General features: G+C 36.8%; 1 protein-coding gene across 3 annotated transcripts in view; it reads left to right on the plus strand.

Annotated features, from left to right (window-relative positions):
• Positions 1–11,064, plus strand: part of LOC134528163 (uncharacterized) — a 107,104-nt gene extending 96,040 nt beyond the window's left edge. For all 3 annotated transcript variants that reach the window (XM_063361516.1, XM_063361515.1, XM_063361517.1), the window contains exon 24: positions 9,271–11,064. In XM_063361516.1, the coding sequence (XP_063217586.1) occupies positions 9,271–10,220 (950 nt within the window). In that variant the 3' untranslated portion in view covers positions 10,221–11,064. The remainder of the gene's footprint in view (positions 1–9,270) is intronic.
• The last annotated feature ends 3,724 nt before the right edge of the window (positions 11,065–14,788 follow it).

Consider the following 14,788-nt stretch of genomic DNA (forward strand, 5'->3'; position numbering starts at 1 on the left):
ATATAGAAACAAAGTAATAGTTATGCAACTTTACGAAAAGCCTACAATACTCATATGTACAACACACTTGCACACAAAAGCTCTTATAGTCAGTAACAAAATTATTTTACATGTTTTTATTTACACAGTTGTAGCTAACTAATGAACATAGCATTATAACTTTACAAGACACCTGCAATACTCAACATGCATAAACATCAATATTGAACAAGATCCTGGTTGGTAAAAACAGATATTTACATATTAGTTAGAAACCAACTATAGCAATAAAGCTTTACAAGAAACTTTAAATTATTGCCATGGAACTTATTTCAGTTTTCAACAATATACTTGAATACAAAACTCCAATCATTGTTGACATTTTGCAGAAATAAAATACATAATAAGTTCATTGTTGCTGATTTTCAATGCAAACATTTTTACTGGTGAAATTCACTGAAACAATTTTTTTGGGTAGTAAAGCACAGATGTAAACTGCACTTTTCACATTTTACAGCAGCTTGGGAACTGCACCTTTGACGCTGGATCTCCATTTTGGGCCAGTGACCTATTTGGTCTTGCCTTGATGGCATAGTTGCTGTTGGTCCTCTTCGTTTTTTCATCTCGAATTGTCTTTCGAGTGAATCAGAAGAAGGCCTGCCCCTTTTCTTCTCTTTGTACTTGCCTTCTTTGCAAAGAGCTGATGCGACTTCACATCAAAACCCCAAAAGGTCCAGTCAGTCCTTGTAACTGAAGTTCTGTACATCACAGTGTCTACGATACATCAACCATCCATTGACTAATACAGTGAAACCCCTTATTTACACTTTCCAGGGGAACAGAGAAAAAAAGTGTAAATACCAGGAAAGTGTAAATTGAGGGAAACACATTTTTAAAATGTAACATACCTGGTTTAATGCACTCCTTTTACTTCAGTAGTCAGAGACATCAAAAAAAGACACAGTGAACGAAATATCTATAAAAAAAATCCTTCATTAGGCCTATGTAAACAAAAATAAATTTACAACATATAACTTATAAAATTGTGTGAATACAACATTGAAGCAATGTGTGCCATGATAAAATGTTACCATAAAAAAGTTTTGTAGGCTTATGTGCAAAAACTTTCAAGCCTAACTTAGGTCTATTTCTTTGTAAAATAATCAGAAATCTTGGTTTGCTTGCATCTTTGAGTGTTCATGCACATGATCTGCTTCTCTAAAGTATAACAATTATCAAAAACACCATCACAGTTTTCACCAGCAGATACTCCAATGTAGTCTCGCAGAGTTTGAAGAGCAGCAAGAGCATCTTTACTCGTGGGTGTTGTCACTTCTTCATCATCATCATCATCATCTTCGTCAGTATCCTGTTGAGAAGTACTGACATGGCTTTCTACAATATCTTCTATACATTGCACTTCCAAAGTGATCACCTGACTGTCCACATCCACGTAATCTTGAAATAATTTCTCCTGAAACACCCTCTCATGTCCTTCAACATCTTCAATGTCACTGTAATCATCTTCACTGAGAGTGTAAGCCTTTTCTGGGAACACAAATCCAGCTTTTGCAAAGCAGTTTTGAATTGTTGATGTTTTCACTTCTTTCCAGGCTCTTGCACTAAAATGCAATGCAGTCAGCAGATTTATCTTCATCAAAGAAGGGTCTTTTCCAACATCAAGCATTGTTACTGCCCTTGAAACTAGGTATCTGCGGTACAAAAACTTGAATGCCTGAATGATACCCAAGTCAAGGGGCTGTAGCTCACTCGTGCAGTTTACTGGGAAGAAGACAATATCAGTGTTGCGAAACTGGATGGTTGCTTTGTGAGCAGAACACTGATCTATGAAAAGAAGAACTTTCCTATTTTGCAAAGCCATTTTTGAATCAAATGCATACAACTGGCTCTGAAACAAAGCACTGGTCATCCAGGTTTTGGTGTTTGCTTCGTACTTTGTTGGGAGTGACTTTATGTTTTTAAAACACCGAGGTTTCCTCACTTTGCCAATGACATAAAGGGGGAATTTTTCACTTCCATCTGCATTGGTAAGCAATAACACAGTAATCCGTTGCTTGCTGAGCTTACCTCCGTGACACGTTTCCCCTTTAAAACTAAAGGTTTTGTCTGGTAGAACATTGAAAAACAACCCTGTTTCGTCAGCATTGAAAACATTTTTCGGGTCGAACCCAGCAATTTTTTCCTGTAGCTTTTCCTTCCAATGTTCCACAGTCTCCACATCCACACTTTTGCTTTCACCACAAACCACCTTGTAAACAATATTGTGACGCTGCTTATACCGATCAATCCATCCATTGGAAGCTGAGAAATCTTGAATTCCCAGCCTAGAGGCAATAACACGTGCTTTTTCTCTCAGTATTGTACCATTTATTGGTAAATTTGTGGCACGTGCACCAGAAAACCACTCAAGAAGAATATCTTCCAGCTGTTTGAATTTCGAGTCCTTCACATATTTACGTTTTTTAGCACTTGGCCCACATTGCGCGGCATTTGCAGTGATGGTTTCTCGGCTTTTGATGATGGTGTTAAGAGTACTCACAGGGATTGAAAGTTCTTTCGCAAGGTCCACACGTGATCCAACATATTCGTCGAATTTGGCAATTATTTTAATTTTATCGGCAACTGTAATAGTTTTGCGTTGTTTCACTTTCTCCATTTTCTCACAGATATTAATAACGACAAAGAGTTAAAGATGTGTCAAATACATTTACCGCTAAAGCCAATGATACTACCAGCGCTCGTAGCGGAAAGCTGTGGAAATAGAAGTATTGTGAATAGTGCAAGGTTACTTGCACTGTTCACGACGCGAACGCATTCACATACGCAGCTTTTGATGTATCTTTCTTCTATGGCGGCCATTTTCGATGTTTGTAAACACTGAACGAGACGTTAATAACGGGAATGAAGAAACTTTTCCGGCGTAACAAGCGTGAAAACGACATATACCGCCTTATGGAAAATAAATTGGGCAAAAAACAAAGGAGGTAAATAACGGGAAAACGTAAATACCGTTAACGTAAATACGGGGTTTCACTGTACCTTGTCTATGTAATGGAAAAATATATGGTGATAGTACTTCTTTGAGCAAAGCTGAATCCTATAGTACGAGATTAATCCATCAAGCAAATCAACTCCGCCCATGAAAGTGTTATAAGTGTTTACTGCTTTTGGGCAAGGTATTGTAACCTCAGTTTTGGTTTTCCTGTCAAAATGTTTTACTTCTCCTAGAGGGTATGCACAGTCAAAAGTTGATGCCAGCGTAACGCCCCGATTATCGAACCATTTTATTGCTCTTATCTAGGGATGTGCGGGTACTCGATAATTTCAACTTCGATTCGATTCCTCAACTATTTGAACCCGGAGCCGAAACTAAAATTTGGAATCGAAATATCCTGGAAAATTTAAAAAAAAAAAAAAAAATTGAAGAAAGAAATTGACGGTTACCGTTTAACTGATTGCTAGAAATAAATTTATTCGTCAATTATAAGTAATGTAACTCGTAAAATTGCCGCGCACTTTCACTCAAGCAAATTTCATAACGTTATGAAATATAGGTTAGGCCGAACATTAATTCTTTTTCAAAGATCGTGTATGATATAATTTACACGTTCAGAACCACTAACTGTTTAGGCTTGCAAAGATAAATACCTTACGAAAACTGCTTGTTTATGAAATAGTTTAACAATCTGCTCAAACATTTTTATTTCTGCCTACTTACGGCATATTACTCATGACCATTTCTCACGTTGCACGGGGAAAAAATATTGTTGGTTTATTTGTTTTGAAAAATAAATAACACATATTAAAAATGAATTTTACGACCATAAACGCACAATTTTCTGTTAACAGTTAAAATAGTTCATTGTTCAATCATACATTTATAAAGATCGCCATTCTGTGACAGTCTTCTGTTAACAGAATAACCAACATTAAAACATTCACGACATAAAAATATTTTAGCGGTGCCGGACGTGTAGACCAGTTGACATGCCGGGAAGCCTACAACTCACATAGTTTCGGTTCCCTGCAAGATTTTCCGAAGATTACCGAAGTTTTGCGTTTTAGTATTAACACCACTTCAGCCGCTAAATCAGAAGTTTCCAATGAAAACAAGCATGTTGTGACTGACCTAACCTAACCTTACCCTTCGATTTTTTTTTAATTTCAATTTTTGAGAGAAATCCGAAGTTGCACGAACGTGGTAGGGAACCGAAACTATGTGAGTTGTAGGCTACCGTGTCAGGCCACCATTTATCATAGATCGCGCGTGCCGACACAAAGGAATCGAATCACCGAATCGTAACATTCTGTCAGTATCGAAGTACTGTTTACTGTTTATGCTTTTGCCTTTTACAAAACTTAATTAAAGCTGATCATTGTTGTGTGGTTTAACTTCGTGAAGTTAATTAATTAATCAAATTTATGTATTTTTTTCCGTTTTTAGGGGAACAGATCTTGTTGAAAAAACAAAGAAATATATGTTACTTATTGGATTTAATTTAAATAAACCTACTGGCTAGGCCATGCTGCATACGTCATATGTGCAAATGTAGGTTAATTAATAAATTATACTTCTTAGCGCAGCAAGCATCGCCCTATCTCGGTGACTCCAGTGAGGCAGCTGACTTTACCGTTGGTAACATTTGACATCTTTAAACAGTGGTGAAGTGATTAAATAAGTAATGGATGAAAATTGTGGCAAGTTTAAAGGCCGCAGTCATCGTCCAGAATTGTATTTTTTATTCATTTAATTTAAATACATATGGTTCAAAATAAATGCAATTTTTTTTAGTTAGTCCTACCAGACTAATGACTATGTAGATAAAGTTACCCAAAGAATCAAAATCGGAATCGAATTTCAACTCTTGTGGTGAGAATCGAATCGGAATCGAATCGAACTGAAAATCATGGAATCGCACAACCCTACTCTTATCTCTACACCATTCACTTTTGTGGCAACTTCGTCAAATTCTCCTCTCCCTCATTTCTTCATTTCTTTGTCAGTTTGGAACTGCAGGCCAGGAAAGCGATTCACTCTGATTGTACCAAGAACTCCGATACCAATTTCTGCGAGCACAGAAAACAGCTTCAAGGATGAAAACCAATTGTCGCAGTACAATAGATACCCTTCATGTCGGGGAACATTCTCCAGCAGTCGCAAAACTATATTTCCACTAGGGCTTATGTCAGGCATTCCTTCAACCGGAGCTATACTCCCCATGTACAATTCAAGATTGTGAACAAGGCCATTGGAATCAGACAAGATGAATTCCTTGTATCCCCATTTGTGAGCCTTTTTTGGATTGTACTGTTTTAGAGCAGATTTTCCCTTATAGGGAATTATCTGTTCATCTATGCACAACATCTGACGTAAAGGCAAGTTTTTGAACTTTTTCTGCATTTCATCAACTAGAGGGCGAACTTTGAATAACCTGTCACGATTTGGGTCATTTCGAGATGGCAGTTTCGTGTTGTCATTGAAGTGAACACAGGATTTTATAAACTCCCAACGATCATGTGGCATAACATTGGCAACTGTCTCAACTCTTGTGTTGTTTGCCCAATACATGCGAGACCGAGGTAACCCAAAAACAGACATGAATATGCATGAACCTGTGGTGCGTCTCCTCCTATCGCACCCAGCCCTCTTGACAGAGAGCCAGCAGGGGTGGAGGAGGTCGAACTGCTGGTCCTGCCCCACGTTGGGCGCCAGAAAAATTGTGATGCCCCCGTCTCCTCTTCTTCTCTCACCGATGTCTCTCTTGGGTGAGAGCCAGGTATTGGGTGGAGAAGGTCCACGCTGCTGGTCTTGCGGCAGGATTCACACTCGGCTGGTATGCAGGCGAATAGCTAGTGGGGTGAGGGATGGGGCTAGGCTATTCATTGAAAATAATGTCGGTATTTTACACGGAACTTTTATTGACCTGAATGTCCAAACAGTTCAATTGGTCGCCTGCGTCGGCTTTCACAACATACACTGGATTGATACACGATACACCCTATCGTCAAGAAAAGGGGGGGGGGGTGGACAAATTCCCTATGCCGAGATAGGTCCTCGGATGGCCTAACTCGCGAAGGAGGGGTGCGAGCAGCAGAAAACGGATAGCCAGTCGTTCTGCTGCTCCCCCTATGATCGTCCTATGGCCAGTGGGCGGAATCCAGCCTCACTGGCCGTCGGGCCGATCAACTGGCTTTCAGGTGGATGACCTCGCCTTTATATAGGGAGAAATGCGCGGGAACGAAGAAAAAGAAGGGAGGGGCGAACTAACTCCTCTTTGGAAGGGATGAGATGCGCGCGCATTAATCTCGCCGAAATTTCCCTGCCCTGGTGGTGGTAGTATAAACTAGATATTAATAATTAAAAAGAAAAGATAAACGTGGCATAAATAATTATATGTAAATACATATATATTCAATCCTATGTATTAAAAAGTATTTAAACTTGCTTTCACAACTTAATTAGTTAAATTTATACTATTATAAAATATAAATACAGTTGGTAGATCGCCGTTCACAAGATGGCGTCACAATGTACATGTTTAGCTGTGGCAAGAGAAAAATATACATTGTTTACATAACTCGTTCATATTTACTATTATATTCTGAAGTACGTTAATATGTGTGGCTATAGCAACGTAAAAAAATAAAGGACAAAGATGGTTGGTTGCTTTAATGAATTATTCTATTGTTTGTCGCTTTGTTTATAACCTGCGACGTCGCACAGATTCGTCGCCGCATATTACGTGAGTAGGCCTATTGCCGAAACATTTTTCCCTGAATTGCTTCTGAACTTATTAAAACTCGTTTTGGGTTTAATTATCACGTAAAGTAACGTGATATTTAATATAGGGAGGGCGGGCACGCGTCAAACCCATGAACTCCTCAATTTCATTTGTGTCCACATTCAAAGGTCTGTTTGGGTTCATTTGGACTGAAAACAGATTAGATTGCTCCACAATATTGTCCAGAACATCCTCATCAAAAACTATCCTGAAATAGTAAACAGGGGATTCCACCTCACTATATACGTCACGTAAATTACATGATGGAGATTGTTTTTCACTGTTTTCTTGAGAAACTTTTTCCCAGTGCAGTGATGACTGAGCTATCTTTGCAGTTGTTGCACCCACTGAAGTTGATTCATCACTGCTAACGTCAGAACTATCAGAATTATCAGACAATACATTACCAGATATACTCCTAAGGGCTTGTCTTTGCTGTCCGGATGTACTAGGTAAATAGTCTGGGTCGGCATCACTGTCATCTAAATCACTATCATCGCTATCTTCAGGGACAGCAAAACCAGTTCTCAGTTTCCTGGAAGTTGTGTTTTCCTCCATCTGCAAAAACAGAAATAAATATATGTGATAAATAACATAAACAGTACTAATAAAAATAAATAACTGAACAAAATGCACATAACTTATCATTTTCAATACTTTTTCCATTGTTGACTGTTGTAACAAATACGATACATACAACAAAAACAATGTAGTAAACACCAGTACAAGAATACTTAAACTAAAATATACAAAATTTGGGGTAAATGTATCAAACTAAAAGGAACATATTTATTTACAGCCATATCTTACCTTCAAACATAACAAAAAAATACTATTTCTTGTCGTTCCAAACACAGTGGTAACAAACAATATAGCAAACATTTATACAAAAAATAATTCTCAGAAACGCCCACAGAGTGCAGTAAATGCCTTTTAATGTTGAATATGTACTAAATAAATGTATTAAAGTAAAAATTAACACGCTGGCACCATTTTGTAGGTAAAGAATGAGAGAAAATTGGTATGTATCATATATGATACAGTAGGCAGTAAGAGGTTTTAACGAATGTAAAAACGACTTCGTCACAAATCAACAATGCAATTTCCGTTCACCATAGATAAATATATATCGTTAACATAAGCCACTTAAAAGTACACGAAGTGTGTTCCATATTGACGAGACTACTGATCTTTTGCTTTGCGATGTTGGCAGCCTGGAACATGGCAATTGCATGCAGCAGAGAAAGTGTCGTATACACGTGCGTATTGTGTTATCTATGAGCATGGCTATTGTTTACTTAGCTGCTTATATGCTCGTTGCTTAGCTGGAGTAACATTACAGCATTTTTAATGAGGAAGTTATGGAAAACATGAAGTGCTGCAATATTTGGCGTATGTGAAACCCATTGTTTTGGTTATATTGGAGGCTATGAATAAATAAATAAACAGCCTTTGTTATTATAGGTTATACAACAAAACAATATTTTAAAAAAGTTTGATCTCGGTTGTTAGACGACCCCCGATTTTTGAATCCTCTAGAAGAAAAAAACTATTGTCTTATTTTCGGGTGAATACGGTATGCTCAAGCAGAGCCAAATCTTTTTAAATATTAAATTAAATAATAAAATTTTATTGACAACTTTGGAAACCAAGATGGCATCTTTCAGTACTACTTAGCTCTACTTCTAAGTAAAAATAGAATATTATCAGATGATGAAATACAAGAAAATGTATTTCCAAAATTCTAATTCTAAATTTTCATTTACAAATGCAGGGTTACAGATTAATTTTTGCAAAAAATGTTCATTATTTTATAAAGTTGTGTCTAAAACTATCATGCTCTATGGTTTACTTTTGGAAACGGAGCACACCGAAAAAAGGTCAGGGCCGATGGCAGAAATTGTGCCTTGGAAAGAAAGAATACTGTGTTTACCTGAATGCAAGATGAGGATTGTTTCCAAGCTTTCAGCATGTAAATTTGAATTCATCTTGCATTGAGTATAAAGGCAAGAATCTTATTTTTGATATACGTATTTTTTTCCTGCTTGCCACTTAAATTAATGCTGAGCTTCATCACAGACCTTTTATTTCAGATACTTAAACAATAACCACAGTATAATTAAATAAAGTTATAGTTAACATGTGTTTGAAAACAATGAAATAAGTGATCATTGAATATTAACAATAGAGACAAGATGTACTATCAGCTGCAATGTTTGTCATCAAATTCCCATAGTACATATGTACCTTTAAAAATTATTTTCTCCTTGTGGAAGAGGAAAATATAGGTCTCGTCTTGCATTCGGGTGAATTCGAAAATGTTCATTTAAGGGTGCACTGCAAACTAAGAATGAGACATGCTATAGGATAAATTTAAAAATAAAATAGTGTGTCAATCACTCGAGGTAATGGTTTGTGGCACAAAGCTTAAATTTAATAATTTTCGTTGTATTTCTAAATGTTATCATATTTCTCTATTTTGTTGCAGAGAAGAACATGCCAGTTGCTGGAAAATCTGAAGAAAGCAATAATAAAAATCAAGAAGAAATGGAAATTGAAATAGATGTAGATGTGGAGAGAATAGATGATGATGATGACGATGGACCTGATTTTCAACCTGGTGGCTGTACGCCTGACAAAGATGATAAAGCATTTCCTGGTTTTGACGTAGTTGGTAGTGGTAGCCACAAGGAAGCAGATGGCTTGGAAAAGGATTTAGGTGTGCTCAGCGCTTTCGACCAAAGCTCCAGTGGCGACAAGGCAGGTAGCTCTTCACCAGCGTTGGATGATGACAGCGTGAGTAGCGCAGCAGAGGTAAGCAATAACGTGGACGCGGCTTCAGTACAGCAGAAAGTTGCTGGCAGCCCACCCAGAGGAAAAGGGCTAGCTGAGATCTCTGATGGCAAGAGTGCCGAGGCGTGCATCGAGTTGGAAGAGGACCGTAGCTCGAGTCCTGGTGCAACCGAGCTAGAAACTGCCAGTAGTGTTTCACCTCTCGTCCAGCTGGGAACGGATAGTAACGCTTTGTTGCCTACTGTTCGAACGGAAAATGGCTATCCTTCCGTGGCCGTCCCTCCGGTAGCTGACGGTAGCGAAGAGCAGCGTCTCGCCCCACCTGAAGCGGACTGTCGACCTCTCGGCCCGATGGAAATGCACTGCGATGATCCACCAGTGGAGCAGCTGGAAGCTGGCAGTGGTGGCGTGGACACAGCCGTCACCGGGCCAGCCACAAGCACTGCCGACGCTCGGCCCCGGCTCGAGCTGGGAGCGAACAGCAGCGAACTGCCGCCGGCACACGACACGAAGGGCCGTGAGCCAGTGGCGGCAGGAGCAGGCACCGTACTGCAGGCAGAGGAACAGATGGAGGTTGACCCCGAGCCGTCGCAACACGCTCCTGGGAGCGAATGGAAACACTCAGGGCTGCTGGGCAGTGTTTAGTTTGTGGAAACTCTGGGCATCGTGAGTTCAGTTCAACCCCTTTGCTATGTTCCAGGATTATAAGTTTCTTGGAGTTTTGTACAGTTTTCTCCGTGACTCCATGTCATGCTCAACCAGTGTGAATTTCCCTCTTTTTGCACTCTTTTGACACTTTTGCATAAGTTATTCGGGGTCCCTTGAAAACTGTAATTAAAAGGTTTACTTTGCTTGTGTAGTTATTGTGTGTTCTCTCTCTGTTGCTTTTTTTTTATATAATTTCTTAGCCAAGACATTTTTAATCTCAAATATTTAAAAACTTTTTTTAAGCTTCGTGATTGTTTTGTAGTTTGTGGTATCTTGAATCTTATTACCAAATTATAACATTTGTAAAACGACGTTTCATTGTTCCATAGTTGATGTTGATTAAATATTACTGATGAAAAATATGTAATAAACTGTATAGTTGAAAAAAAAATGTTATAACCTAAACACTTTATATTAGTATACTTTAAATTTGTAATGTGCTGTAGAAAGTATGTTAAATGTCAATACAGTACATGCCATGCATGTGCTCTAAAATGGATTTGCTGTAGTATAGTGAAACCTCATAAAGTACCTCACTATAAATGATTTCTCAAGAAGAGGTTTTACATTTAGTAACAGTTCAGTATAAAGTACTTTCATTAGTAAGTACCAAACATGTGGGTTTTTTCATGTACTTTCTAATAAGATTTCACTGTACTGCTTTTCAGTTATTTTTCACTCACTTTTTTAAAGAAAATATGAATTAACTTTTTTAAAATGTGTTATTATTTATGTGTAAACTAGAAACAATGCAATAAACCTGAATAAATGATTGTTTCAATACAAGTTTTCTGTTTCCAGACTGACTTAGTTAGAATTAGCTGACAAATTTCGTAAATACGTATTCTTAAGTAAAGCAATAAGCCTACACAGTAAAATTTCAGGTATATACGTACTATTTATTAGAAAACCAATCAGGCAATTGGTAATATTATTACATTGTAACTTTTTTTTTTATATTTTGAATGAGGCACATGTATACCAGTTTTTTATTTCCTGATTCAGTGTATTCTGAGATATACAGTAAAACCCTGTTAAGAAGTTTTTCAAGGAACTGGATGCTTAAAACTTCTTAACAGGGAAAACTTCTTAAAAGGGAAAAGTAATTTCCAACGCAAAAATCGATTTTACTCAAATTACATGTACTGTATTCACACAAAAATACACTTACTATCATTGGCATGCTGGAATAACGGAATAACTAATAACATATTTTTTATTAGTAAATTGAATTATTAAAACTGTATTTAATTTAATGAGCACATTAAAATTAGTATTATCAAAACACTAGCAATAAAAGCAATAACTAACATTTATTGTTTTATAAAATATACTCAAATAATTCAAAAAAAGTAATAGCTGGCAGTATATGGTTTACTTTGTTTTCGTCACGTGGCTGGAATTGTAAAATTGGTGTACTGATGGAACAGCCTCTAGTCCCTGAGAATGCAAGCAGGTGATTATTGGTCGTGCGGCGTGCGGCACAGGTTTCGAAGATCGTTGGCGTTTCTCATTCGTCAGTTAAGCCACGAATGGGGAAAATGTTCTGCAGGTGGAACAGCCTCTCAGTCCAAACAAACGCAGGCATATGATTCGTCGAAATACACACAAGTAACAGCGTGTGGCGTGCGGCGCAGGTTTCGACGATCGTGCGCGGTGCGCGTTTCTCATTCGTCACTCGAAACGGCGCACAGATACAACAGCGTGTGGCGTGCGGCGCAGGTTTTTCGACGGGCTTGTTCTGTTCAAATTAACTACCTTATTGGCCCAAATATAAGGTGACCTGCAGTTTCAGGAGGCCAAACAAATGTAAAAATAATTTTGGTAGAAATTAATATGAAAATTCATTAGACATACGTTTTGTGTTGATAAATCCTTTTTGCATTTATGTATACCGCATTTAACTTTCCGTTTCACTTAAGCCACGTATTACTATTTAGTAGTGTGTTAAACGTAACAAAGCAAACAAAGAATGCAGCTTGCGGTAACAAAACAAGTGGCTAGCTGCCATGGTGAAGCATACGGCCATGAATAACTTCCGTGATGTGACCGCGAATATTTTTCCATATTACTCTAACAGAGAGTCTCTGTCCTATGAATTTTAAAGAATAATCTATGATAATTATGTTGTTTGAAATGTTTTTACATAAATAAAGAGGGGATTACTGTGAAATTATTAAAATAGCTTTTGAAGCAACGTAACAAATTCATGTAAATATGGCGTCTTCGTGCGTGTTCGGCAATGTTCGTTTTACAACAAAGAAATATTGTGGAAAGACAGTTGGCAGCCGTGAATTTCCAAACATTACATCCAAAATGTTCTTAACATTTTCTGTTTGTAAATGTAAACAATCGTTCTGAAAATAGCTGTGATATTTTAGTACAAATATTTCCGTTAAAAATCTGAAATTAAATTACCGTAAATGTTAACATGTGATTGTACACAAAGTACAAATATGAATTGTTTAATAAAAGGTTGCCATTTTGAGATGCTTCAACATTCACATTTTTACTCAAGAACAAACATTTTAATTTTCAACTTTAAACAATTGTAAATTACTGCAATATTGGATGGATTTATCGTTTTCCCCGTGTCAGGTAACAATGTTTTAGTTAATATAAAAAATCGTGAACATTTTGTTTAATAATGTTTCTACTGTAGCTTTCAGCTTGGAATTTAGTGGTGCTGACGTCTTGGGTGCGAAAATAAGGCGTCTTCCAATTTTCGCATATCTCGTTTATGTAAAAATGGCCGCCTTATATTCTGACCATTACGGTATTAAACGTTTGTAAATATGTAAATTTTTAAAAATTAACCTTACAAATTGTTCAAAAGCTTAAAGATAAACTATATTATTTTATTTTTTTCCCACAAACGCTGAACGTTATATGCGGGAAGCAAATATAAAGACAAACGTTATGAAAGGGAAATATTAACATAGGGATATATGGAAGTGATCAAGGGAATAACTTTTTGAACTTAATAAACGGGAAAACGTGTTAAGCGGGAACGTCTTAAGCGAGTTTACTGTATTTAACTTTGCTAAAATACACTCACCTTTTTACTGTGTAGTAAGTGTTTAAAAAAATTGTGGAAATGTGCCTATTTTTTTAACATAGATTTTTCCAACATCAACATGTACGTAAAATATTAAAGTGCGGAGCTATTAATATTTTGTTTCGAAAAATTGGTTATATGCTTTCATCAACTTGGAAGTTTGTGGATTATTCTGACCAAGTGAACAAAGTTGCAAGCACTGTTGAAAGGTGATTCCATATAAATTCAACAAAAATTTAAATAGTTGCTGCATAATTTTTAATTTTAATAATATTTCATACATTTTTTGTACATATCTTGCAGAGCACAAAACAATTTGTTTTGTTTTTATTGTAAATAATTTTACATACTTTCATTTTGTATTATGCACAGAGGTGAATTAAAATGAGCTAATCTTAGTCTCTCTTGAAAGCTTAAAAGACAAGGTTTACAAAAGTTTATCCTTTATTTTGTAAAAAATTAATGAGCTCTACGTATTAAATTATGTGAAACAAATTGTATTTTTTTTTCCTAATAATTGCTCATTTTTCTTATATTAAGAAGAAAATCAGTACCAAGATTGAAATATTTTTTTTTTTCAAATACTAGATTAGTATTAAAAGTGATTGTAAAAAATTCAAGCTGAATCCCATTGATATCTGTTAGCTATTGAAATGCAGCTGGTGATACACCTGTTATTCTGTAATTTACCATTTTGTATTGATTGCGAGTTCTAATGTAGCTGCTATTTAGTGTGGTGTTTTTTTTGGGATGGTGTCGTGAGTGTGGCATTAAACTTTGGTTTACTAAAATAATCTATACGAGTTTTGATTAATGAATAATATATAAAAAAGTTTTTATAGTTAGGAAGATTTGTGAGTAAAAAGTTAATTTTAGTATCAATAAAGAAGTGTGTTTCTAGTTATTGGCAAAGGCTATATATTGTGTATAGCAAATGTTAAGATGGTGATTTTCTGAAACTTCAGCAGACGTGCCAGGTTATATTCTGTATGTATGGCATTTAGGTCTTCACAAACATTATGTAGGAAAAGAGCTTTGGCTGTCTTATAGAGGGATAAGGGGAAGAGGTTTATGTGCCATTAAGTGCACTTGATGGATCCACTAGAAGGAAAGTCCAAAAGGAACCTCGGCAGCTGGCAGACAGAAGCACCATAGCTGGTGCCTTGGGACCAGCTCACTTGAGCTTCCCAAACCAACAATTAGCCGGGTGCTGATTGGTTACATTGCCACACCTGCCCATGATGCACAGAACACTATAGTGATGACCACCTGGTGCAGTTCACAGATGGAAAACAGCTCCTGATGTTCATCTTCCTTAGTCACCAATCATACTATTTTCTAAAGTCAGAATCTGAGATCACAGACTAGCATTCATTTATATCTCGAGACTGCTGAGGAATGATGCATTTGGCGACTGGTTTTTAGGCTATACTACCTGCTGAAGCTG

This window comes from Bacillus rossius, chromosome 1, assembly GCF_032445375.1.
Source record: "Bacillus rossius redtenbacheri isolate Brsri chromosome 1, Brsri_v3, whole genome shotgun sequence".
Taxonomy (NCBI): Eukaryota; Metazoa; Arthropoda; class Insecta; order Phasmatodea; family Bacillidae; genus Bacillus; species Bacillus rossius.